Raw genomic sequence first — 27011 nt, 5'->3', positions numbered from 1 at the left:
CTAATTTCAGATTCCTACCCTCGACTGTGCTTTTATATTCAATAGTGCCTCCATTTCAGTGCCAGGGTCATGGAGTTCACGTTTATTCTTTAATGTTTGATTTGAAACTTAGAAAAAATAATATTCAGCTTTAGTTTTAAAAAATGTCATAGTTTCTCCCTATCATTTTATTCTATCACTTCAAATTTCATTTCCCTTAAGGCAACTACTGTTAACAATATTTTCAGAGTTTTTTCTTTTTTTAAATCATGAGATTAAAAAGAAAGAAAAGAAACACCCATAGAGTGTTTGCAAGTTTCCCTTCAGCTTTTTTGTCTCCTGAAAATGTAGCTTATTCTCAATTTGTTGGTAAAAATGTTAAGTAAAAACGACTCAAACACAACTCTGGTACACGTGCATGCATATTCCTATGTGTACCTTATATGTGTGTGTCTTATTACACATACATGTTTACTGTGTAGAATTGGATTGATTCCACGGGAATGGTGTGCCACCCATGTCCAAGAAAGACTGAAAAATTTAAGTTCTTACCTGCCTGGGGAATCTATCTACCCAATTTTCTATCCAATGGAAACCTACTTTGATTTGAAAATTCCAGGTACATGATTTTTTTTTAAGTTCTCAGGAATGGAAATGTTATTTTCTTCACTTTAGAACAAGCATTGCTTTAGAATAAATTTGACAATTTATATATGACTGAATCATCTTGATGCTTTGAGAAAAATGAACAGCAGCCCCTTTCAGCTACAGAAATGAGTCAGTATGAGAATTTTGTTTCTAGTTCCTTCTAAGAATGATGAAGGACACTGTGATTTCTAATCATCATCAGAAGCAGCAACAACAACCACCCCCTCCCCAAACACACACACAATATCTTGGTGGAAATAGCCATACTTTTTGTCATGCACTGGAACATTTTCCTAAAAAGAGAGGTCACCAGAAGCACGTTGCAGAGAGCTCCCAGATGGCCCTCAGATTTGATTTCCTTTTCAGCAGCTCCTATTCAGCAGATGGATGGGAAGGCTGACCTCTCTGACACTTCTGCATCACTGCCTGCTACTCCAATTGCCTTGGCGAATGTTTTTTCATAAGGCTTCTCCTGGTACCTCAGAGATTGATGCCTGACTGCCTGCCTGTGTTATGCTTCATTACGCCGCTACTCTGTGAGCTTGAGAGATGCTGGATTCTATAAAAGGGGAAATCCTAGCTCATCAGAATCTCAAACATACCTTACAGTCTCTCGGGTTGTGGTGTGTAATGTCTCAGAAGGTATTATCTTTCTAGATGTACCTCTAATTCATATCTGTCTAAGGCTTTTTTTTTTTCCTGTGCTATGGCTCGATTAAAAACAATGCAAACATTCTCTGAGAATGTCTACATTCGACTATTTCCAACACACGCATCAAGCCTCAAAGCCCTAGCAATTTGAATACAGATATTGTTGACTTTCTTCTGTTTCTGTCACTTAAATGGCTGAGAACACACACCTGGGTTGAAGCTCTCCATTTGCCGTTTTCATCATTTTAGGGGAAGTCATTGCTTTAGGATAAGCATGTTTCCTTGTTTTTTGAGCCAGTGCTGTTATCCACGCTACATATTCAGGACTAATGTGAAAGTTAAACGTGATGAATGCCAAGTGTTTTCTCTATCTCCAGCATATGCAAAATGTACACTGAAATGATTCTTTGAGATATACGTGAGAGCTTTGGGTGTCTGTGCATATAGCCTAAGTATAATTCCAAAACACAAAGTGATTTTGTCTGGGTTTATTTGGCTTGTAAAGTAAGAAGATTATTAAGAGGAAGTATTTCTTTTTATTACATTGATGCATTAATGGACAACCTTCTCAATGATGATGACTTCACTTCCTTCTGGAGACCCTTACATAATCTGGGTGTTTTGTTAGAGATGAGCTCTAGAAACACACTGCATTCTGCCTTGCCTTTTGTATAACCAGCTAGTTTATAATTTTATCCCATGGCAATGCAAAGAAGTTGGTAGCAAACATGAATGTCCAGCTGGTCCCTGGTTTCCAGAAGGCTGGTTATGGCATGCTGCAGACACCTCTGTGACATGCAGTTCTTGGATGTATCGTGTTGTAGTTGTCTCCTGTGTCACAGGTCTCCACACACCTGGGCTTCAGCACAGATTTTAATGCTAGCAGACTTTTGGCTTGGAAGCCAGTACACGCTGCCTGGCTCACCGTTTAGCTTGAATTGGATCTCTTCTTGATGCAGTTTTGTTATGAAAGTTTGTTTAGGAAGTGACTTTTCCTTTTTCACAGATCTAACATAAGGCCAGACTATGCAGACTCCAATTTCCATGACTTCAAGATGCACACCTTCACTCGAGTGACGTCCTGCCGAGTTTGCCAGATGCTCCTGAGGTACACATTCTTGGGCCTGTTTTCCAGTTTAAATGAACTGGGATAGTTGCTAAATATTTCAGTGTTTAGCAATCAACTCAAAGGAGTTCTGAAGTAGAGCTGTTAACTTTCCTACTTGACACAGTTGATCCTTGCTGGCCTTGTGCCTGTTCTGTTTCCTCAACACTCCCATAGAGAGTCTCCTGTGTTGACAGCACCATGATCACCTCTTTCTAGTCCTTGGACTAGTGATTTACATAAGCAGAACTTAGCACATTTTAATACACCATTCTCCGATTTTACCTTGCAGGGGGACATTTTATCAAGGCTATTTATGTTTCAAATGTGGAGCAAAGGCACACAAAGAATGTCTGGGAAGAGTAGACAATTGTGGCAGAGTTAATTCTGTTGGTAAGTCATGTTTATTGTTGGGTTTCTGTTTTTAATGAGGGCATAAAACTTGCTTACAATTAAGGCCCAATTTACTCTTAATATGTGTTTATTGGAACATATCTGTTTGAATACATCATTAATAAGTACAATTAGAAAGTTGTTTAAGATCTGTGTGACTTTTCTACATGACTTGGTTTTAAACTATTTAATATTTGACTTTTGTATGTACTTGGATGCACTTAGATGGCTTCATGGCACTTCTTTCATTTACCTCAGTCCCAAAATATGTCACCAAATTATTTGAATACTGCCAATACAAACAGTAATAAAAGCAAAGGAAAAAGAAAATATCTTCTATCTTGAGCTCTTAAACTTTTTTTCTTTTAAACATTTATGTCAGATTCGTTATTGGTTCCAGAAGCAAACATTACACAGACTAATTCAAGAATTCATGAATTGAATACATTATCATTTTCCACATCAAACAAAGCATATATCCTTTGGATTTATGTAAACATCTTTCTGCTTGATTTTTAAAAATATCTCTCTGTGCTTGTTGTATGAGCTCCTTGCAAATTATGCATTCAATAGCCTCTGCCTCTCTCTGCTCCTCTTGGGCTGCCTCCCTTCTCTTTCTTTTCTGGCCTCTTTATTCTTTCTCTTTCTTCTTCTTCCTCTTTGTCCTTTTCCCCTGAGTTTCTCTGTGTTTTATCAATAAGACCTTTCAAAATCGGGAAGAGTTTTTGAACACAAGAAAGGATCTTTAACAGCTTGAGTTCAAAAGGTAGCCATGTCAACCTTTGATTTTCCCAGAGGAGAAGGTGGACATTGAATTATTTTGGATAATGTGAAGAAGAGTGGAACAGAAAATATCTTATTTCAGAGCTGAGTTCACAAAATGAACAGTTGCAGAAGAGGTGAAACCTAATAGAGGGTTGAGATCACAGCATAGCCCTGTCCCTCTGCTCCTTCTATAGACATCTTCAGAGGGCCTGATGTGCCATTCTCTGTGCCAGGCAAGGACAGTCATGCTAGCAAAGACCTTCATATTGACTGAGTACTTCCACTGTGTTGAGTACTGCCATATCCTGCAGAAAGTTTTTAGTTTTTTAGAATAACCCTTCCCATGGCCAGTAAGGCCAGAGTATTTCTGCTTCTGGCGGAAGAAGGTAAAGTGAAACAGATAATGTTACTCTTTTCATCAGTCTAAGTGATGAAATAAACAGTATATTATGTATTATGGCTGTTATTCTTCAGCCATCAACCTGATACAGCAAAATCTTCAAGTTTTACTGTTTCACCCTTACAGGTCTCACTCTTCAGTGAACATACTATTTGTCTCTTAAAGGCTTGCAAAAGTCCTGTAGTTTTAGACTTGAATGTCCTGAATTACTGGATGAGCGCCAGGTGTTCTTAGTGGCCACACCTGTCCGTCCTATATAAGCCCTAAGAGCTAGGACTTAGATACTTTCTGATCCAGGGAAATAGGCTCATTAACAGTTGAAAATAAGGCAACTGGAGACTAAGAATGCTAGTGTCTGGTGGGCTCTAGATAGAGATACAGAGGAATCATCCATTAAAAGGCAGCAGCAGCATGCTTTTCTTTCTTTTTATTTATTTTTTATTTTATTTTACATACTGATCCCAGTTCCCCCTCCCTCCCTCTCTCTTTTTCTCTCTCACTTTAAATTGTTTCATAATTTATCATAAAGCAGGGAAAATGGTGGGTTTATTTTTGTTTTATTTTGTTTTGAAACTGACTACATTCCATGAACACATGCCGTTAGGCTTTTGAGTCTCTGTCACTATTCTGAATCTTCATGACCTACAGTCGTCCCCACTTTCCACATCCATGACTTTCTGGTCTTTATGTCCTTCCCTGCTTCAGACTTTGAGGAGGTGAGGTGAGTGACATTGAATTCTTAAGGTTAATTAGGAGTATGAAAAGTCCAGAACCTGCCTAGCAGGCTTCTCTTTTCTTCAGACCAGGCTTTGTAATTTAGAGAGGCCTCATCTTCAGGATTAAGGGGCTCTATGTGATCACTGCTCAGCATTTTTCACCCCTGTCCCTCAGCAGGGACATTACACTCTGCTCTCAAACTCACTCATCCTTGGACTATTGTATGCAACTACTGTGACTATTGTATCATTCAGAGCCTAGTAGATCTGTTGTGAGTGTGGTAGAATAGATAGTTGTTTGGGTTACCAGAAAGCTACTCTCAGTTCTCTTCCCTGACCTGCTGAGAATCCCTGAATAACATGTTTTGCATTCAGATTTCACTGCTTGGAAATCGCACATTCAGCTATTCATTAACCTAACTTCTGCAGTATCAGGAACAACAGGCACAGGGAAAGGAGGATGAAGCACAAGGTGAATTTGGGGATAGAGACATGGTTTACTTGAATGGAGATTTTGTATAGAGTGGAGTGTGGTGCTTGGTGAACTTGACTTTGAAGAAAATTGCCCTAAAAGGCAAATTTAAAACAAGTTAGTAGTGTTGATTTAAGGCATTAAATGTTTATGTAATAATTTCCCACATAACATACATCATGTTTGGGACTCATTCTTACTTTATAGAGGTTTCTGGTTCCAAAGATTGTCCCAGTTTAACTATATTCTCAAGAGACAGGCAGATTCTGGCTGGGTAGTGTGAGTCAGGGGTACATTTGTTGAGCAGGGCACTGTGATGGATATGGATGGTGACTTTGGAATACAGCTTGGACAGTTGTGGAAGGAGAACGTGGTGTTTTCATCTGATGGGCCATTTGCACAGAAGGAAGTGGGAACATGAAGGAGCACAGGAGTACAGCAAGTTAGAGGAGACCAGGGTCTAAATGGAGGCTAGAGAATCCCTGCTTTGTTGTCATTGCCACATCCTTGCATCCTCTGGCCATCTCACTACCGGCCTTTCTCACTGGAAACTATTAGCCAGTCTCCTTGATACTTTTTCACACTCCATTCATTATCCCACAGGCAACCGTCGAAGATCTGACTTAGTTCTGTCACTTAAGTTGCAACCCACATCTAATGGAAATTAGTCTTATCTCCCTCCATCTACATGTAACATGTTTCCTGAAATCCGGATTTACCACCTTGATCCTCTGCTCACACATCATCTGCCAGTTGCCTTCAAGTAATCTCTGGTATCAAGTACAAAGCATTTTCTGTATCCCAATATATGCTTCTGTATCCCAATATACTCACCCAAGCCCAGGTGTAAGCTGCTGTATCACCCTCTTTACTCACCTATTCTTCATTTTTCTCCAATCTTGCTTAGAACCTACTGCTACAGTATTAAATTAGATAGAATTTACACCATTTCTATTTTTTCCTGCTTTTCATCTTATTCCTTCTATAGACTTTCTGAACTGATTTTTCAAAATCTATTGTTATTATATACTCACTTAATTGTTGTTCTTTCTATATCCTACATAATACCGTCCAGACTTTCCCCCAAAAGCACACATAGTTCTGGGCCAGTTTTCTGTTCCTCGTTTGACCATCCCTTAACTATCCCAATTGACACTGAATTTCTGTTTATTCATAGTTCTTCAACTACTTTCCTTATGCATCTGCTTTGTTTCTCTTTTAGTCTTTCCTTACTCATTTTGTTTAGTTTAAAACATCAATGCAAATATTTTTCCACTTGGAAGGCTTTCTGGTACTCTGCATGCCTAGCCTCTCTTAGCCGACCAGTTGTCTGTGTTTTCCTGCCATCTTATAATTAACTTTATCATAGCATTTATCACCCTTATTATAATTGCTATCTGACTGATCTCTCTAATTAGGCTCAACCATATGCAGTTGATCTTTTGACCTCAGGGAAGACATGGTGTGTGGATATGGGGATGGATAACCCACTAGAGTTGATAGACAGATGACTGAGTCAGGTTCCTGGGCTCTGAAGATCGTTATCATCTTAGATATAGAAGCAGTGTGGAAGTTTATGCAGGTTTTGGTTCCATTGGTATGGAGGTAAAAGTTTGCTAATTGAAACAATAAATAAATAAATAAAAACTCTCATTCTGTGATTCAGTGACTTGTACTTTAAGAATGAAATAAACTAAGTAGACCTTTTACCTTCCTTTCTGGGTTGTTGTGCAAGGAAAGACTTATGCCCTAAGCATTGATTACCAGGCAGTACACCTGGGGTAGGTTAGTGAGAGGCAAAATAATGAACCAGCTCACACAACACCTGGTGCTTAAAAAAAAAATCTTCTTACTTATACATCTGCTTCCTGATCCAGTCAATTCCATTGTTAGGATTCTTATTTGGCTGTTATTGTTACCTCTGGGTGGAATATTCCCTCTTTTCCCCTTAGTAATTCTAAATCATTCCTTCCTTTTCTTAGTTCCTGTCCCACATATTTGCCTATCATTAACATCACCTTGATCACCAGATGGTCATGCTAACATAATTCTTTAATTAGCTTAGAGGGTAGAGCTCATGTAGTTTTCTAAGGTTAGGCTGTACTGTGATAGGTGGTAACCCTACCCTTCACCCCAGTCTCTAGTAGTTTTAAGGTTTAATTCAGTGAACACACACTGTTTACTAGGAATTCATAGATTCTCTAGAGCAGATCCCCCCACCAAGCATGGGACCACCCAGCTCCATGTCTGCCTACCAGAATGGCAACTTTTTACACACATATCCTGGAAGCAAACATTTTTTTTTTAAATCACTGACATTGGTGAAAAGCACATACACAGACTCCGCTCAATTCCACGGGAAGCTGGAATGTAGTGGAAGACTGTGGCTCCACTCCAGAGAACATTGCTGTCACAGCTGCCTTTACTTTCTCTTGCAGATTATATGTGCCTTGAGTTTAGAAGTGAAGGGAAATATGGGAATATGGGGAATATGTTTCTTGTCTTTTGAATCCATCACTTTGTACCAAGTCCAAGGATAGGACACTTAAAATCCAGTTAATCACTTTCCACATAAATAGAACTATTTCAATATAAACAGAGTTCTAACAAAACATTAACCACCAGGCTTTAAAAGAGCTCATATACCTTTGATTATGGAAGTTAGCCTTTTTGTTTAGACGTTGTTTTCTTTTGGTTTAGAAACCTTTTATATTTCATGCTCTATTATCCTTCAAATCTATTGAGTCTTCATTCACCCTGGAAATAATAATTACTTGGCAAAAGATGCAGTGCATTTTTGAATGAAGCAATCTATTCATATTAATACATGACCATGACAGATTATTACTTTAAGTATGTCTGAAGTATGAGAAAAACATGCATATATATTTTTTAAATAAGACAAACTATGCAACTTGGAAATTTGAGGGTAGGGTAGTTAGCTTGCATCCTAATGCCTGGGACTTAAAGGCCAGGAAGAAAATTCTGTCCTACCTCTTTTGTTGAACTTGACTTGATTCCTGCATGTTCATGATGGAAGCTTTGATGATCACTACTCACACAGGCTCTGAAGTCTGTGCCAAACTTTCTAACGATAGTAATGAATAGGTATAAGCACCATTATATGAGACTCTCAGCAAGTTACTGCAAAGCTGATGCAATTCTAGAATGGTGTTTCCTTCTCACAGTACACCATGGGGGAAGGTCTAATTCCAGACTGCAAACTTCAGGGTCTTTGTGATCTTGCTTGTTAGTGACTTGTGACTAAGCCCCTTTAGCCCCCTTTCTACCTTGACAGTGATCAATATAGCATACAGCCCCCCCCCATCTTCTAGATTAAACAAAGAAGCTAGTATTGGATGCAAATATCACTGGAGCAAACAACTTTGGCTTAATGTATCTTTTCCTTCAGTAAGAATGCATGCCTCAGCTGCTCTAATATTTAACTGAAGCAGATCCCCATTTGCTTATCTGTTTAATTGCTCCTTTATCTAGGTCAGCTGCTGCTCCTGCTGCTGCTGTGGCCAACTCTAATAGGAACGAATTTGCCTTGGTATCCTAAAACTTAAACCTAGGAGATTGTTACCTAGAGTCTGTACCACAAATTGGCATCTGAAACCAGCTCTTTTTATAAATAGCATTTCATATTTTAAGAAGAGGTATAACTTGTAGAGTAAAATGTTAGTTCAGCTTTCTACCACGAGACATTCTTATCATATAATTCAATATAAACTGAGCCTTGATCTCTGATTTCATTAGAAGCAAAGAAGTGACTTTGCTTCTGTGTAAGGGCACTTACACCTTTTTTATAAATGAGTCATCTTTTTTGATTCATCAAGAAAGTTTTATATGCAGAACTAGTTACTTTATCTTTCACTTGCCAATTGGATTCAGCTTAGTGATATATTAATAATTGTTAAAAATAAAGAATTGGAAACTGTTGTGTGATTTGATTCAAGCTGAAATAAAAGATTCTCCCCTACATATTATTTAAGGCTAGTGTCTTTCTGTTCTTTCCCAAAACACCATTGTAGACCAGAGTAGTGAGCATAGCACTCATGTACTATCTTCCTAACATTGTTCAATCCTGTTATATGTTCATAGCAATAGCATGTTAGCCATGAAATAGGTACCTTTCATTATAACATCAGTAATTGCTTTTATGTGGCCCCTCTTAGGACAGCCAGTCTTACTGGGCATTGGTTTGCTTAGTCTTAAATAGAACTTCAGATAAAAGACAAAGCAAATTGTGTAATAAGGTATGAATTGAGAGCCACTTCTATTGGAAAAAAACAAACTTAACAGGACTGAATTTGGTATTTAAACACGAATCTAAAACTTCAGTAGAAATCATTTATTATACCCAAATATGCCCACCTAGCTCTCCTGGCTTTGGAGATGGAATTCGGCAAAGGCTCCAAGCACCTTAGTTACACCACTTCTTAGAATTACATTAAGTCAGTTGAGACATGATGAAAGAATGCAAGGCTTAAACCCCTTGAGGGCCTGTAAGTCACCGCCCAGAAAGGCTCCTGAAAGGGTAAGAACATTTTATAGTTTGATCAATAGGAGCCTGAGAAGTAGGCTGCAGGGTAAGGACAAGTTGAGGATTAAAAACTTTTAGAAACTTGAAGAATTGAATAACTATCCTAAGAAAGTTCCCATGAGAAAAATGAGATAGAAAGAAAAGGAGATTTTTCTTCATCTTTCAGCCAGCAACCTTTCTTCTAGGTCAGAATTCAGCCAAATACTTGATGATAACTAGCCCTTATTATCCAAGAGGTAGTTTCTGTCCCATCCACACACAGAATTTTCTAGCAACACAACCTCCTGCCACAGTAGATTTGGATTCATACCAAGAGAAAGTAAAGGATGGGACTGAAGGCTTCAAAAAGAGATCAGCTTTCCTATAGAACACTCCTTGGGGAAGGTAGTTGATCCATTTTTCCAGACAGAATAAACTTTTACTTTGAAGTTTATCTGAACTATTAGAGTATTTGGCTTTGCCTCTTGTGTTACCATTGCATTACTATACATCAATGATCTGTTGAAGTGATGTTTATGTGAATTAAGATTATGTCTATAAAGGAGTCAGTCCAGTCTAATGTTAGTGCAACTGTCAAAATTCAAAAATGTGAGCAAAGGACCCTGGCTAAGAATTTCTGAACAGATTATAAAACAGTAAATTACTGTATGAAATGACCACATAAGAAACTCGGGTTTTAGGAACATACATTTGTGTTTTATCTAACAAAGCCAGTTGAAAGCACTGGGTACTCTGTGAGTCTATGGAAATGAGGAGCCTGCATCTCTGGTGGCCATGAGGATGAGGAATAGACATGAAGGAGAAGGGCTAGCACAATTTAAGGACTCCTGTGACATCGGAGCTGGAGACTCCTCATCCAGCTTTGAGCCCTTTCCTGTTTTTTACATGGCTTACACTGAGAGGTGTTGTGTAAAGTGGTTCTCAGTGCCTCAACACAGAGTAGTGAAGAAAACTGATTTCCTTGGCATTGCTCCAAAGCAAGCAAGCAAGCAAACAAGCAAGCAGGCAGGCAGGTGAAGGTGGGAAGTAGAGGAAATGGATGGAGAGCATTTTGAATAAACTGAATCAGCCTAGTCTTAGTTGGTCTTCACTGGCATTAGTCTGATTTGAGATATGCCAGACCCTTATGCTTTCCTGAGCTCTGTGCTTGCTAACACTCATGCCAAGAAATGACCATCTTGTAGCCAGCCCTACATCATGAGATGGTAAGGGCTCTGGAAGGAGGGCCTTCTGTTCCTCTCATGTGGAAGAGGTGCAGTTGTTTGCATAGTAAGGTAGAAACCTTAATCCCATTGTTTCCTTTTCCCAAGCAGCACCCAAAGATCTTCCATGAAGCTGAGTGATGAATACTGCCACATGAGGCAGGTGTCAGTTTTATTCAACAAATAATACGTTTGAAAAAGGTTGTAAAAGACTTACTTTACAAGGGCATCAAACTCCCCCATGCAAAGAGTCAGAAAAAAAGGATGTTTTAAAATTAAAATCAAGGTGCACATTCAACAATGAACTCCCAAATGTGACAGATGTGAGATGCCCCCACTTCGGGGACCCCTCTACAGTGCTGCGCTTTCCTTGGTTTCCTGGTATGGGAAGTGTAAGCTCTATCCCTATACTTTATGATTGGTACTTTTGACTTTACCTAACTCACCAATGGAAGAAGATGGTAATGTAGGGTATCCTAGAATATATAGATTTTTCTGGGTATGCCAGTGAGCTGGGCACTCCAGGTGTGCCTGCTTCTAAGGATACAAACTCTGGGCTGGGGTGATTGGTCGGTGGGGCAAAGGCTTGCTGGGCAAGTATGAACATCTGTTTAGAGCAGCTCTGGACACACATAAAAGCTGAGTGAGATGGTGCACTACAGTGCACCACAGTGACCCCAGCACAGAGAGATGGAGACCAGTGGATCCTGGGATCCACTAGTCATCCTGCCTTTCTGCAATGGCAGCAATGGCAAGCTCTAGTAGGTTCAGAGAGAGACCCTGGATCAAAGAGTAAAGTGGAGAAGCAATGAAGAAAGACATCAGGTTTCAAAGTCTGTTTTCCACCACATGGATATACCACCACCACCATGACCACCACACACACACACACACACACACACACACACACACACACACACACACACACACACACACGATATGGGAGCTTTGGGGGCAAACCGAACCAAAAAAAAAAAAAAAAAAAAAAAAAAAAAAAAACCATCAGAAAACAATTTCAAATAACTAGCATTTTGAGCCTGGCTAAAGGTCTTAGATACTCTTATCTCCTGAAGCGTGTTTCTATAGGGGAGGAATAGAAGTGAGCTAGCCTTTCTGTCCAGGAATATTCCTTTGTAAAGGCTGAATTCAGACCCAGCAAAGATACCTTCGTAGGAGGCAGTCAGTCATCTGTGAAGCTCGGGTGATAGGGTTTGAAGGTGTCAAAGGGAGGTAGACTTAGCTTTTCTCCAGAAGGTGACTTTCTACTCATGGAGCTTCCATTCCTATTAATCTGAAGTTGTTCTTTAAAATGAAAAAAAAAAAAAAAAAGAAAAGAAAGGAAAATAAAAAAGTGAAAGCCCACAAAGGGACCTCCTGTTCCTTGCCCCAGGCAATGTTCTTGTGTAAGCAGCCTGCTCTAGCAGAGCAGGTGTCCTGGTAGGAGTTTTCCAGGTGAACTCTGGCCATGTGGCTTCTCCTAGCCTTTTAAGGACATATCCTACAGAGCTCCTATCCAGACTGCCTGTGCTCTCATCTTGTCTTCTTTGGCTGAATCTTTTTTCTATCTCAGGTCCTTTCTTAGAGGTTATTTCAGATGGGAAAATGCAGGCATGGGCTCACAGTGGTGAGGGATTTTTACTCTGTCTAGAGAAGTTAGAACGTGTTTAGATGCTGCTAGATGTAGGGAAATGAAGCAGAAACACACCTATCAGTTTTCTGTCTGCAGTGTGTGATCTTACTCTGATATCGTTTGGCCCCTCAACCAGATTACTCACCCAAAGGTCTCAAGACTCGGAGAGTGTGAATCAGTTTTAGGAAACAAACAAACTATAGTTAAAAAAAAAAAAGAAAAAAAAAAAAGAAAGAAAGAAAAAAGAAAAAGGTGCTGTGTCTGTTTATAAATATGGGAAGTAAAGATGAAACAGGGTTGGAACCAAATCCTGACTGAGGTTTTTTGTTTTTGTTTTTTGTTTTTGTTTTTTAAGTTTCTATCTGTAAACCAGAGTATATTTTTATCTAAAATAAAAAGTTAGTATTGCTTTCAGTTAATGGAGATTTTTCTCATGTGGAGTGCTGTCCTGTGCTATGTTTGCAGCTGCAGGAACTAGTCTGTACAGTACCATTTAACAGTGTGTTTAGATCTTAAAGCCAGATGTGTTGAAAGACTTGCAACTCAGGACGGTGCATATAAATTTAGTGCAAGTCCTTGTTTTAAAGAGTTTTACGAGGCTAGATTGACATTGCTTAATAAACAATTGAAAAAGTTAAGCATAACCCACAAGCCATTTAGAAGTATGAGTCATTTTCCTGACTAGCCAATAAGGTAAGAGAACCCAGGTTGCAAAACAATTACTAGCCCAGCCCGAGGGACCCTGGAAATATATTACAGGTATCAGTTAAGAAAACAAAGCGGTAGTGTTTGGCCACTCTGCAGAGGACAAGCTAAGGCTGCTAACCAAACCAAACGACTGCACTGACGATGCCAATTTTTACGTTTGTTTCAGAACAAGGGCCATTCAAGCCATCAGAGGTAAGACTGACATTTGAACTTTTTATGTAAGCTTTGCATTTCAAGGTGTTTGCTAACTTGAGCAGGCTTGAGCTCTTGCAGTGTTAAAAGTGCCTTTTCCAATGAATACAGTGAAACAGAAATGGAGGGAGCTGCCAGGTGCTTGTCAAAACATGAATGGAGTCAGGAATTTTCACAGTTGTTGTCTGGAAGCCTTAGGTTGAGGATAAAGGTGGATATTTTACTCTAATACTAAATGAAGTAGGGGCTCTATGTGATGGAAAGGGTGGCTCTCCTCTCAGGACCATGCTAGACCTATCACCCTCTGTGAAGTTTTGTTTCACTGCCCACGAGTAACCTGTGAGAATTCTGCCGTAATTCCAAGAATTACGGCCCCTATTTTTAGTAGTTTCCCCTTCAGCACAAACTTTGTCAGTATTGTGTCCCACTTATCAAATCAAGCTCTGATAACATTTCTTTTGGGTTTATCACAGCCTACCTCCCAATGGGTTTTTAAAAAAAAAAGTGTGTGGTTCTTGAGTAGAATTCTCAGACTAAAATCAACTCAAAAATGGAAAATAATATATAATGTGACCGATTCCACACCACAGTTATTTGGGCTGTCAATCAAAAGTATTTTACCTGACTCTGTAAAAATACCATAGCAAAAATTTAAGTTAAAAATTAGCAGAAGAAATGAAATATAAAATGGGTGTGAAATGAGTAAAAAATAAAGTTACCTGAGAATTTCAGGATGCAAGGATGGCAGTCTATTTACTGAACTGATCGGCACATTCACATCATGTTTCTGTGAAAATGCCTCCAGTTTCAGTACCAAAAAGTACAGTAAAATAAAACACCTCCTGGCCAATAATGCAGCGACATTATTGGTATGCTTTTATTAGCTAGTGTTGATATATTTGGTGAAAATTTGGAAAGCACGGGGCAATGCCTTTAGAGGTCCCTGTGTGTCCATGAGTAACTTCTGTGTATGTGTGTAACTTCTTCACGCAGGATGTCAAGGGTGTGGTATGAGGAACCTTGTGATAGATGCAGCTGCTCAGTGTGCTAGTGGGCTGGGTGTTAGAACTAAGAGTTTAGAGAAGGACCATATAATAAGGCAGTGATATTTTCTGAAGCTAATAGGATGTAAGGACTTATTGCAGGCTAATGCCAGTTACCCTACAATTTTTGGTTCTGTTTTTTAGACAGGGAGGGGAGTTTCTGTATGAGGGGTGTCAGGATTCTCCCTGTAGTGCATGATCTTGCTAAGCACACTGGTCTTAGATTATTGGAAAAGATACTGTGTAGAGTCTCAAGCTTCAACTCAACTTTACTTCACATTTATCCTATTAGACAAGTAGATTCTTTTCTCCCTAAGAAAATGATTTAAGGAAGTAATATGAAGTGGGTGTATTTGCAGGAGAAAAATGTGCTAATAAGAATTGGTTAATCATTCTCACATGATATTAAATAATTCTCAGATGCATTTATACCCTTAAAACACATGTGAGCCTATTAATAAAAAGGAATTAATTTTCATGTTGAAAGTTTTAAAAATGTAGTGTCGGTTTTGTAGTGATTTTCTTAACTTTTGAATTAATAAGTGCAGTTTTCATTGAATGTGTAACTTCACTAATAACCTCCACTTTGTCTGGATAGGAGATTGTAGTATGCTCTGAGGCCAGCCAATTCACTTGGAAATGGCATCATTTTAGGAAAAGTATAGCAAAGAATATTAAGCACATGGTTTTTATTTATTTTTTCTCCTTTCTTGCAACCATTTCCTGTGCTGGCAGCATACCCTTCTGCTTCCCTGCAGTGCCAGTCATTGTGTGACCATGAGTTTTTGTTTGAAAACTTCCACATCATTGTGAAGGCAGGTCAGTCTTCTCTGTAGCCACACATCCATAGGTTTGCCTAGCTGCCTAGCGATGTTCCTTTCACATGCTGTCTAGGTCGTCACAGATCTGCTGACTACATAAAGCACGTTTGTCCTCATGTGTCTACTCAGCTACTTTACATCGATTGCTGTTGTAGAGGAACCAAAGCTAACTTCCACACAGCAAAGGAAGTTTCCCTCCTGTTGTTGGTAAAAATCCCCAGAGAATCAGTTTCTTCCAAAGAGGAGAGAAGACCAGGAGAGTTTTATACAGTAAAAGTATTTAAAATAATAATAATAATAATAATAATAATAATAATAATAATAATAATAATAATAAGACAGTGAAGCAAGAAATAATTACCAAGTGTTTATAAATTAGGTTTGCCTTCCCAACCCCTCTGGGTAGATCAAAGGAGAGCCAGACTCCAGACACATGACTCTCATGTCTCTTGGGCCTGTGACTTGAGAGCTCCCAGGCAAGGCAACCATCTTTGTCCTTTCCAGGTTTGCCTATCACAGTCCATGCTTCTGAGAAAAATAGGTGAGAGAGGCTGTATTAGAGTCAGGGACATTGAATTATATATTTCAAAAATATTTTAAAATGTTTTTGATTTTTTTTTACAGCAGAAAATGCTTTTAAGGTGCGTTTAAAGTGTGGTTAACCACAGATTTTCCAGATGCACTTTGTTTAAATAGATCAGGTTCCCTTTTGCCCTTTAATATATAGGTTCTTTTACTGCCTGCTTTCCCTACAGGAACATTTCTGTTTTGAGGGTGACTGACAGAAATTACTTTCCAGGAGTCAGAACATAGTAGGGCAAGCGGGTGCAGTCATGCATGCCTGTAGTCTCAACTCCTGGGGAGGATGAGGCAGGAGGAGCTCTTGCATGTTTTGTCCGTGGTCAGCTTCAGCAGCATCTTCAGATCTTGGTTCAAAACCACAATGAAAATGTAGAAGCTGTAGTTTCCCAGAACATAGCCTTTGTACTTTCACAGCTTCACAAAGTTAAAAATGATAGTAACACCAAGGAATCGCCTAATGATCCCACATGCTTCAAACAAATGACCACTCACCACCATCCCAACAAAGTTCTAGTAAAGTTTCATTTCTCCTGAAAGATGGGAAAACACAAACAGAGATGTTTTGACTTGGAAATTAACCTCCTTTTCTATATGATTATTAACCACATTGTGTCACCTACTTAAACTCAAGGAAAAGACAGTTTATTGTCAGTTAGTAAGGTGATTCTTGGTGGGAAGCAAATATTGGCATGATAGACCTCAATATATATATATATATATTTGTGTTGCTTGGTGCCCTTTCTGTAGAAACATCAAAAATTTTAAATAAAAATTTAGGTTAAAAATGAGTTTGTCTTTGTCATCAGTTTTCTTCCATATTTTCAGAAATGGATCTGTAACCCATGTGCCTTCCCTTTTTATGTCTTGGCCACCAAGTAGTCCAGGGCAACAATTTCTCCCACAGTGATCCCTTATAATAATTTTCCTAGCTTGGATGTCCCGTTTGCTCAACAAAGACCCCATGCAGATTCTAATAATCCTATTAGTCTTCTACAAATACATTTTGAAAGTAGTTGGGGTGAGAACAAGAATTATTTTATTTGCTTTTCCCATGATCCCTAGAATCTTCTGGATATGACTTTGAGCCCCTAGAGAAGGTTTAAAAAAAAAAAAAGCATTTCAACTGTTAATTATTTGATTCATGAGAAACCCCCTGAGAAAGTTCTACAGCTTATATGTGTTTCTCAGAGCCAGGGATCCTCTGACTGAAACCATGGCCCTGCAGACAATGACAAATTTCAACACATATAAAAAGAAAATTCCTCTCATGAAAATCTCTTGTGTAACTACAAAAATAATAAAAATATCAATCCTTCATTAGTGAGATCACTGTACTAATGACAGCAAAGAATTCAATGCTTGTGAAATCAAGAGGTAATCATGCATCTTCAGATTTAAAAACCTTTGTCTTGCTTCCATAGTGTTCCTTTTTTCCTTAGGAATTCCTTTTCTATAATAATTGATTTTGTGCCTCATGATCTGCATGTGTTTTGTTTTGTTTTTTCTTAAGATATACAATTCATCTGTAATTAAAGTACATTATCGTCTAAGCGTTTTCTGGAGCCAGTGCTCTGGATCTTTGGTTTGTGACTGTGTGCTTTCTTTAGTCACTGGTCTATCACTGCCCAGGAATGCTTCAGTTAGAATTTTTACAGATCTTCTTAAGACTGTGCTATTCATATTTATTTTGCTGGGAATATTTTCTAACCAAAAATGGATCTGTGGAGTTAGTGTTTGTAGTTTCTGTAATCCTGTGATTTTAAGAAATATTGGGTTAGGATACATAAATTAGGCAAACAAATTTGTTTCTGTTTTCGCCAATGACTTATAAAGTGTAATGATATTCTAATAGAAAACTTATCAGAGGATTTATATTAAATTATACACACATATCAAAACCACATTTTGTTCATATTTAGCCACATTTTAAATTGGAATTAAGGCAACATTGACTGCCATAGCATTATTGTGGTAATGATTTTATGCCATATAACCAACATGTCTTTGTGTTGTTTTGTTTACTTTTCCACACAGAAACGGACCAATGGACTCCGGCGGGCTCCCAGACAGGTGGATCCAGGTGTGTTTCCTCATTATATATGCTATAATAGCTCCAGTTAAGTGATTATGAAAATATATGGGAATGACTGTGAGAAGTCTATTGCATCGCTGGCCTTTGTTCCCACAGTTTGGTCTATACCTTGTGACCAGGAGGTCTAAAGTACAAATCTTTCCTGGGTGACCAACCCCCAGATCTGTGAGCTTTCTACAGTCAGCAGGCAAGCTGGTTATTTGCTTACTGAACAGCCTCAGGGTGCCTGCATAATGCTAACATACTCAGCACCCCCACCCCTCATTTTTCTCTTAAATCAAGTAGCAAAACCAACTAGCTCACTGCTACTTGAAAATAGTGTGTTCCAAAAGGGCAAGGGAGAACATGCAACTGCTACTTTCCCCATTTGGGGAAGTTTTCTTATTCTCTATTTGTATGATTTTGTATCAAGAATGTGGTTGTCAGGACTCTGTGAACTAGTGTAGTGTCCTCTGGAGACCAGTGGTTCAGCTTCATGAAAAAGTATTTTTTTTTCCCCTAACTTTGTGGTTTGCGCCTATTATTATCCTAATACAATTATTTTTTAAGCCATTAAGAAATGCCTTGTACAGTGTAATCACTGAACATTTTGTTCTGTGCACGATCCCATCCTTGGAGGTGCAAAAGGTATTCACAGATGAAGCATCCAAATATATCAATTTGATTCAAGCTCATGAAGTGGACTGTGAAATGCAGAGTAGCCTTGGTGAGAAATAATCTGAATTTCTGTTTGGCTTTGTGTTCTCAACACCAACACTGTTCATCTAGCTATAAAGTTGCTTTTTCAAAGCCTAACATCTTTTAACTGAAAACCACACCCAGGCTGGCCCTGCCGGTTTATGAGATGGCAGAGATTATGGAAGCCCTGTTGCCTCTGGCTAGAAATTGCCTCATTTACATCTTGAGATGGGTTAACTCTTTTAACTACGGAACAAAAGTGATGCCATTAGAAAACACAGGGTTCTGTTTCTGTTTTCCTTTTTGATAGTTCAGAGTTTCCCAAGCAGGGGTCTATGTGATGACATTTAGAAGATACATTGTTTGCTGTATTAAGTAGGACTGTGTGATTGTATGAGTGATATTTTTTTTGTTTGTTCATTCATTTGTGTGTGAGTTGTATTTCTATTTCAGCAAATAATCTGGCTGTTAAATGTGTTATTTTGAAATTTCTTTTTCACCTCTGCATTTTTATTTAGTCTATTTCCTTCTAGAGAAATACATTTATTTATAGTGTCAGAAGATGCACATTTTTCTCTTTGCAGTTTTACTTCACAACCAGTTTTCTACAATCTTTTAGGGGAAAATATAGTGAATTTTCAGATTATAAATGCAGCCGAGTGGATCAGTAACAAAACAAATGTATACCACTTTATCCTAAAGTACTTTATGAAGAATAAATTTACAAATATACAAGATGTATTCTGTACATTTTAGACTATTTTGCTGTAGCGGTGATATGTGTGTATGTGATATGTGAGTATATTGTCATTCTTCACATTTCTTGTGGTTGAGACTGCAGTGAGGTTCTACATGTCCTTTAGCCATTCCTGGATGTAGGCCTGAGATCCCTGTCTGATTTGGTTGCTTTTGCATCTCTGCCTCCTTCTCCTGACCTGCAATGCTTCTGTGCTCAGAATGAGCCCTGGTTTGACAACTGTCTTGTGATCAACTGATCTAACTGTCCTGCAGAAGATTTCCATAATTCTTGGGAGATGTTTATTGCAGATGTTTAAAGAGGTATTTGTACAACTGAGGCAGTATGCACACAGAGCTTTCTAGGAGAATTGTTTGTCGTTTGTATTTTTCCTTTGACCCCTATACCCCCATTTCCAGCTATCCTCATTGACTTCTCCATGTTCTAATACATAATTGCTTTCTAGAATCCATCAGGTTCACATTTCAGAGCCCTGTGTGCAAAACTAAATCACACATGAACCTTTTTTTGTTAGAAAGGACTTTACTGCATAGTTATGTGGACAGAAGACTTAACATTTATTAGGACTTGATGAATGACTGTGCATTTTTCCTTAAGTGTTGATGCTCTTGCTTTTTATTTTTATTTATTTTTTTAAACATTTTGGATAAGATATAATTACATCAATTTCCTCCCTCACAACTCTTCTGTCTCTCTGCTTCAACTCCTTCCATATCCCCCAAATGGTAGCCTCTTCTTCCCAATTATTATTGTCACACTATTGCTGCAATTATTATTGTTAAATCAGTGTCTGTTTTTGTTCTTTGTGTACATATGGTTTCAGAGCTCATCCCTGCGAGAGGCTAACTCTTCCACTCTCAGCAATCATAACTTACCTACTATAATTACTCATCAAGAAATGTGATCTCATAAGTTCAACCCCCTTCCTAGTCAGTATTCTATGTGTATTGCCACTGTTCAGGTCTTGATTATTTAGCCATTTCTATGAGAGATTGATGTACAACAATCATGGAGGCATGATGGCTCTTAGGACCTTTGTGCCCCTTCTTTTACGTTGGTTCCTGATCTGTTGAGGCAAGAGCTGAGACATAGATTTATCCACTGGAAGTGGGCTCCCCTTGATCCACTGAGTCTACACTGTGTCCAGTTGTGGTTTCATGTAATGGTCTCTATTTGATGCAAAAATAAGCTTCTTTGACAAGGGGTGGTAGCCACATGTAATTGTGGATATAAGAAAAAGGTTGACTGTAATAGATTTTATTCTAAAATCCTCACTAGTGTCAGGAAGTTATCTAAGTTTCCAGTACGAGCCATGGTCCCCCTCCTGTTAGTGGGCCATAATTCCAATTAGACAGCAGTTGGTTACCACTAACGTGTGTGCCACTTATTTCACCTTTATTGATTTCTTGCCATGCTGGTTCCTGTTATGGCTTCATAGGTATTACAGCTGGGCAGCAATATTAATTACTTGTCTCTCTTGACAGCTCCCAAGTATTTTTGGTAGCACGGAAGCTAGGACATAGGAAGGAGGTTTTCAAGTTATATCCAGCTTTGAAAAATTCCTAGTCCTGTGTCTTAAAGTGAAGTATTTCAGCAATAGGAGCTTACCTTTAAGTTCTGAGAGGCAACCAAGGACAACAGCCATTGTTTTGGGCTTCATGTGGACTACCCTGACTAACTATTCAAAAGGAGATTTCTCATGCCTGGTACCGGGATTTTGTTAATCTTCAGTTCTTGTGGAGAATATTTGTAATCCTAGTGTCATAACTTCCTTTTAGGTGTGTGTGTGTGTATGTGTGTGTGTGTGTGTGTGTGTGTGTGTATACACTTATATGTATTATATATGATTTTAGGTAAGTGTCTTTAATACAAATCCTTGAGACTTTATCAAACAACCTTGGTGACATTTCCCCTTTTGCCATTTCATATTACCTGTATCTTGCTCTTCTCTTACTGTTTGAATTCGACCTGTTGACATAGTAATAAAACATGTCATGGTCTAGTGTTGGAAGTGTAGCTCTTTGCTTACTGCCTCATCCTTTCTACTTGCTTCCCCTCTTGTGTTATGTTTTTCATATTTATCAAAGAAGACTTGTAATAATAGCTGAGCTGCCTCAGGTGTTTTGGGTATAATTTGAAGTAGCAGATTAAACAGTACTTTTGAATGTGCTCAGTAAATAGTGAATACTCATTGGTAACAATAATTATGCTGATTAATTAATTCTATAGCAAGTTATTTAGTATTGGACACTTTATCAAGTAGAAAATCAACATCTGCAAGTTAAATCTTTGAAAACAGACAGAATTATATATTGAATTTAAATTGAATCAAGAAGTTGAGGCCTGTTGTAGTGGTGCATTCCTTTAATTCCAGAACTAGGGAGGCAGAGGCAGCTTGATCTCTGAGTTTGATGTCAGCCTCATCTACACAGTGGGTACTAAGACAGTCAGAACTACATAGTGAGACTCCATTTTAAAAAAGTAAACAAACAAAAAAGTTACATAATCATAGTAATTTTCATATTTTTCTTTATTTTCTGTTTGCTAAACAACTTTTACAGTCTTTTGATTATCTTTACTGAAAGGTACAAGAGGGATGGTTAAGAATGATTTGTTTGGGGTATAATTGTTAGAGTTTTTGATTTGAATAAAGGTAATGAGACATCTAGTTGAAAAGTGTGGGTGTTTTTTTGTTTTGTTTGTGGATTTCTAGCAGAATGTCCAAAATATGAGAGCTATATGTTTGTGCTGTGGCTTGTCTGGAAACAGAATATTCTACTAGCAATTGCAATTAATCTTTATATACCATGTTCACAATTATTTCACTTTTTTTCCACCATTCTTTTAGGGGCTAAGAACTTTTTTTTTTTTTTAACATTTTTCAATTCTAGCTAAATGTAATAATAACATGTAAGATGCAAATTCTGGTAGCTGCTTTGAATCACTTATATATAGAAGAGTGCTTTTATCAGTTTATACCTCTCTTCCTGAGACAGATGTTGGTAACAGGACATCCAAACTTGTACACACAGATCAATTATTTCAGGAACACGTAGGTAGGTGCTGGGCCTTTTTCAAGAACGTGAGATCATAATTCTCAAGTAAATCCAGTGATGCTATAATATTTTTCACCTCAAGTGGCACTCAAGGTCTAAGTTACTTGTTAAACTTTAATACTTAGATTTACAATTTTCCTTCTATCTGGTATTGAAGATTTAAGGTAGATATTTGTTTGCATGCAGTATGTCTGTGTGCTATAGCATGTGGTCTTTTCACCAAATTTGTAATTTTAGACTTTTGTGAAATTGTCATACATTTGTAGAACTCATAACCTCTTGTATATGAGTCCACAGTCATTATCTTTAAAATTTCAGGTTTTTATTCTTTGTTGTGCTGTCTAGAGATTAGATGGAGAGGATGGGGAATGTTTTGATAACTCCTTTTTCTCTGAGCTTAAGCATCTTATATGTACTGTTATAGTGTGTACTTGCCTAATAAATGATCAGATAAGGGCTAAGTGTATGAATCTTTTCAGAGAGCAAATGCTTGTATGCTTCTTGTTGCCTTCCTTATAATAGAAATGATAGCCATGACTTGGACAGGCTGTGTTCTTATACCCTTAGGAGTTGTCTTAACCATGTCTTAGCAGATACATCTTCAGAGATGATCATATTCTCCTCTAAATGAGTTGGACTTACATTCATGCTCTTCTTTTCTTTACATGAAGACAGAATTTAAGTAATTTGTCACTATAGACACATGTGTCATGTGACATTAAACATATCCAAATTTTGAGTTTTAAAAACAACATGGTCTTTCTCAATAATATTTATATTCTATGTAGGAATGGAGAAGATTAAAACCACTAGGTTTCAGTTGCATAAATACATATATATGTAAATATACATGAGTTGTAAGGAAATTTAACATTGTATACTATTCTACATATAGATCCTTTGGACTATGGCATAATATAGTATCTTCCAAACATAGGAAAATGTTTTTAATTATTTAGTCCATGCAAAATAGCTAAATGAAGTTAGAAAAGATAAGAAACTGTGAGTTCAGATTATGTTAAAACCTATTTATGTATAGATGTTTTACATTTGTGTAAATAAACATTTTTTTTATTCTGGCTTATGGTATTAAATTGGTATTTAATATAGTTTTCCTTGATGTCTTAATTTCAAAGGATTGCATTCCAAATATAAATAGAACTGCTGACTTCCTTTACATTTGATTTTAAATGGAACACGTATTCAATAGATAAATCTTATATTTTAGTTTTCAAGTAGAAACTAGTGATAAGAAAAAAATTCTTGCAGCCCATTATTTTCAATATTGTGACTCTAAAAGCTTATTTTTAAAAATGATCCTTTTCTAAAATGAGGGAAACAAATCTACATTCTTGACGGTTTTGTGAGTGAGTCTTTGCCTGCAAACAACAAACAACAAATTTCATAGATTGTCATATTTCCATATTAATCAGGCATTCCTACTTCTCTATTTTCTGTCATCCCTAAATCTAATTTTTCATCAAACATATAAATCCTATCCTAAATGATGGGAGTATAATTGTAAATGTCTAAAAATATATATCTCACTGTGAGAAATAAACTTGAAAAAATAAAATGGGGCAAGGAGAAGCTGGTGATTAAGATTCATTGCAGAGGAATGAGAAATCCAAGCTGTGAACGAAACTGGAGAGTGTGCTCTGGTTTTTAAAATAGCTGATTTTCCTTCACGCATCTATTAAACTATGAACAATAGACTAGTTTTGCACTGAGTTGATCCCCTTGTAGTTATTTTTCAGGACTACCTTTCTAATTTCCTTTGCCAGGATAACAGACTTCTGAAATGAACATCACAGCACCTGGCTCACGTCTCTTTTGGTTTGAGGATTTATTTCTCCTTTTCAGGGCTCATTCTGAGTTCACAAAGAACCACTACTACTGCTCTCTGGCAGGTCTGCACATGCCTTGCCAAGCCAGCCTTTTATACAGCACAGGTACCTCTAGAATAGGAACAAAGGGGAAGTGAATATTCATAGACAAACATGGGGGAGGTCCTTTTAGATGTCAAATAGTATCAATAATATGATTATTGAGATAACAAAATATTTGTGCTATAATATATTTAAAGGTCACTTACAAACTTGTAGCATAATCTTATTGATAATGTTATCTTTGGAAGACTAAGTATACATCTATTAAATGTTTAGAAAAGCATCCCAAAAAGGAAGTCATGAATGTAGTGAGCTTCTTTGAACATTTATCATTGATAAAATGTTCTTAGCTTAGAAGATGAGATATGACCCATGTATCCTTCTGTGTATCTGTGGCCATGATAGTTAACTACTGCTCCATATAAGAAGATAAACTATGTGCCATTCAATACTAGATAAAAATAGAAATTTCAGAAATTTGTTATAGGCCAGCCATGTCTGAGAGCCAGATAATCTCATTTCAGAACTGAGGTCCCTACTGTTAGATGAAAGAAACCAAATGGATCAAAACTTATTACTCTCCAGTAACAGTATTTGGTGTAATATCTAACTGCTCCTAGGAGAAAAGCTATTGATAAATTAGTTTATGATTATATTATTACTACAGTTCTATTTACAAGTAAGTTTATCATGTTAACTGGAACATGGGAGTATGGTTTGTAAAATTTCAGTCAAAATAGCATATTAGTAGTTATATTTCAACATCATCAAATTGATTTTTTAATTTGAATGAAAAGAAAAGTTTACATTAGATTCTTAACATTTATTTTTACAGATCATTTGTTCTTTTGAGACTAACACTTTTTTTCTTCATAGCTAACAGTAAAATAGGGACATTTCCTTGCTTTTTATGAACATTTTTTTTCCTGGAAGAATGATAAATAAAACACAACATGCTTAGCAGCAATACCGTTCAGCTTATGATGAGCTTCCCAAGTCCATGGTATATGTTTATGAAAGGGATAGTCAACAGTATCTGGGGAAGAATTCATTATTGATGAAAGTAAGACATAACAAGAGGAAACAAAATATTACTAGCTGATCTTCAGTAGATTTACAAACTTTAAATGAGATTAAGTAATATGAACCATTATGCTTTTGCTTGTTACAAACACAATTTAAAACATTTAAGGAAAAGGGATGCCAGCATACCAGTATAGGTAAAGGGTCAGTCCAGAGTGCTTGGTTCAGTCAGAATTTTACCCAAGGGCTCAATGGGAAACCTTCTGAGTTCAGTCTCCCCACAGTGTCACAGCTCTTTTCTTCTGATTGCCTGTCATCAGGCATCTCAGGCTGGTTAGTCTCATTTCCAGGCAAAGATGTTCACACTTAGCTCTCATTGTTCAGCAAGTGAATCCAGAGAAAGCAAAGTGCCTCTTTTCCAGTATGCTAAAAATCTGAGGAGAACTTTAATCGTTCTGGTCTTGATCAGGTTTTCATCATGGCAGTACTGCCATGTCCCCTGTGGTGTGACAGCCTAGTTTCTGTGTCCCCCTTCCATAATGGAGTAATGGGGAAGTGAGGATGACAACCTATTGCATAGACTTTTTCTTCCTCCCTCCTGCCCTCTCTCCCTCCTTTCCTCACTTCCTCCCTCCATCCTTCCTTTGCTTCATGTTCTATGTGTACACAATTGAGAAGGCAAAAGAAGAAGAAAACAATGTTTTTCAGACATTCCATCCTTGTGTGTACTGTGCAGACTTTCCCACATCTCCTATACTCTTCTTTTACTACTTGTATGTCTTTTAAAGTAAACAAGGAAGCAGAGAAGACAAGCAAACCCTGATCCCAAATGGTAGCTTTAGTTGGCAGCAAAGCCAAGAGCAAAGCAGTTCTCTTGTCTCCTGGTTGTTTTTCTAACCGTGTCCTTGTACCTGACACATAAAGCTGGCATTCTCCCATGAACACAGATACTGGTCATTTAGAAGGCAATAGTTCTTTGTTCCACTATTACCTACTCAATGTTAGTACAGATTTGTCCATTTGATTAGAAAGCAGAGCAAACAATATCCTCATGTATCATGCTTTGTGGGGACAAATGGGAAGAAGGTTCTCTAAGTCCTGGAAGGGTGAGGAAGGAAAACTATAGACATGGATATATTACATTTAGGTCATAGCCTACAGCTGTGACAAAAAACAATAATAAGGAAAGGTAAGGGCAGATCATTACTTTGTCTCTGTTAATCTGTGTGTGTGTGTGTGTGTGTGTGTGTGTGAGAGAGAGAGAGAGAGAGAGAGAGAGAGAGAGAGAGGGAGGGAGAGAGAGAGAGGGAGGGAGAGAGAGAGAGATTCCACAGTAGATTTCTATATGACTTTTTCCAAAGACCTTTAGTGTTATTTTCACATACATTCTCCTTTACCCTCATATGAACTTAACACTTTCCATTCCATTATTCCTTCCATTTTCACTTATATTAGAATTTCCAGGGGCTTTGGTTTATGCTGCTAGCATGGAAGTATCACCTCTAAAATTGAGTTAAGTAGCAACTATTTTTATTGTGTCACAATGAAAGTCAAATTGATTAATAGATGAAGCACTTTCCCAGAATGTTAGCACATAGTAATTTGTCAGTGATGCTAATGCATACACACATCTGTACTGGTTCCATACAGGTGTGTAACAGGT

General features: G+C 37.7%; 1 protein-coding gene across 3 annotated transcripts in view; it reads left to right on the top strand.

The window, feature by feature from the left end:
- Positions 1-27011, top strand: part of Vav3 (vav guanine nucleotide exchange factor 3) — a 328799-nt gene that overhangs the window by 206959 nt on the left and 94829 nt on the right. For all 3 annotated transcript variants that reach the window (XM_051177693.1, XM_051177692.1, XM_051177691.1), the window contains exons 16-19: positions 2285-2386; positions 2676-2776; positions 13382-13407; positions 17888-17933. In XM_051177693.1, coding sequence (XP_051033650.1) covers positions 2285-2386; positions 2676-2776; positions 13382-13407; positions 17888-17933 — 275 coding nt within the window. The remainder of the gene's footprint in view (positions 1-2284; positions 2387-2675; positions 2777-13381; positions 13408-17887; positions 17934-27011) is intronic.

This window comes from Phodopus roborovskii, unplaced genomic scaffold (assembly GCF_943737965.1).
Source record: "Phodopus roborovskii unplaced genomic scaffold, PHOROB, whole genome shotgun sequence".
Taxonomy (NCBI): Eukaryota; Metazoa; Chordata; class Mammalia; order Rodentia; family Cricetidae; genus Phodopus; species Phodopus roborovskii.
Note: the sequence above shows the minus strand (reverse complement) of the source record. Positions and strands in the feature narration are given on the sequence as shown.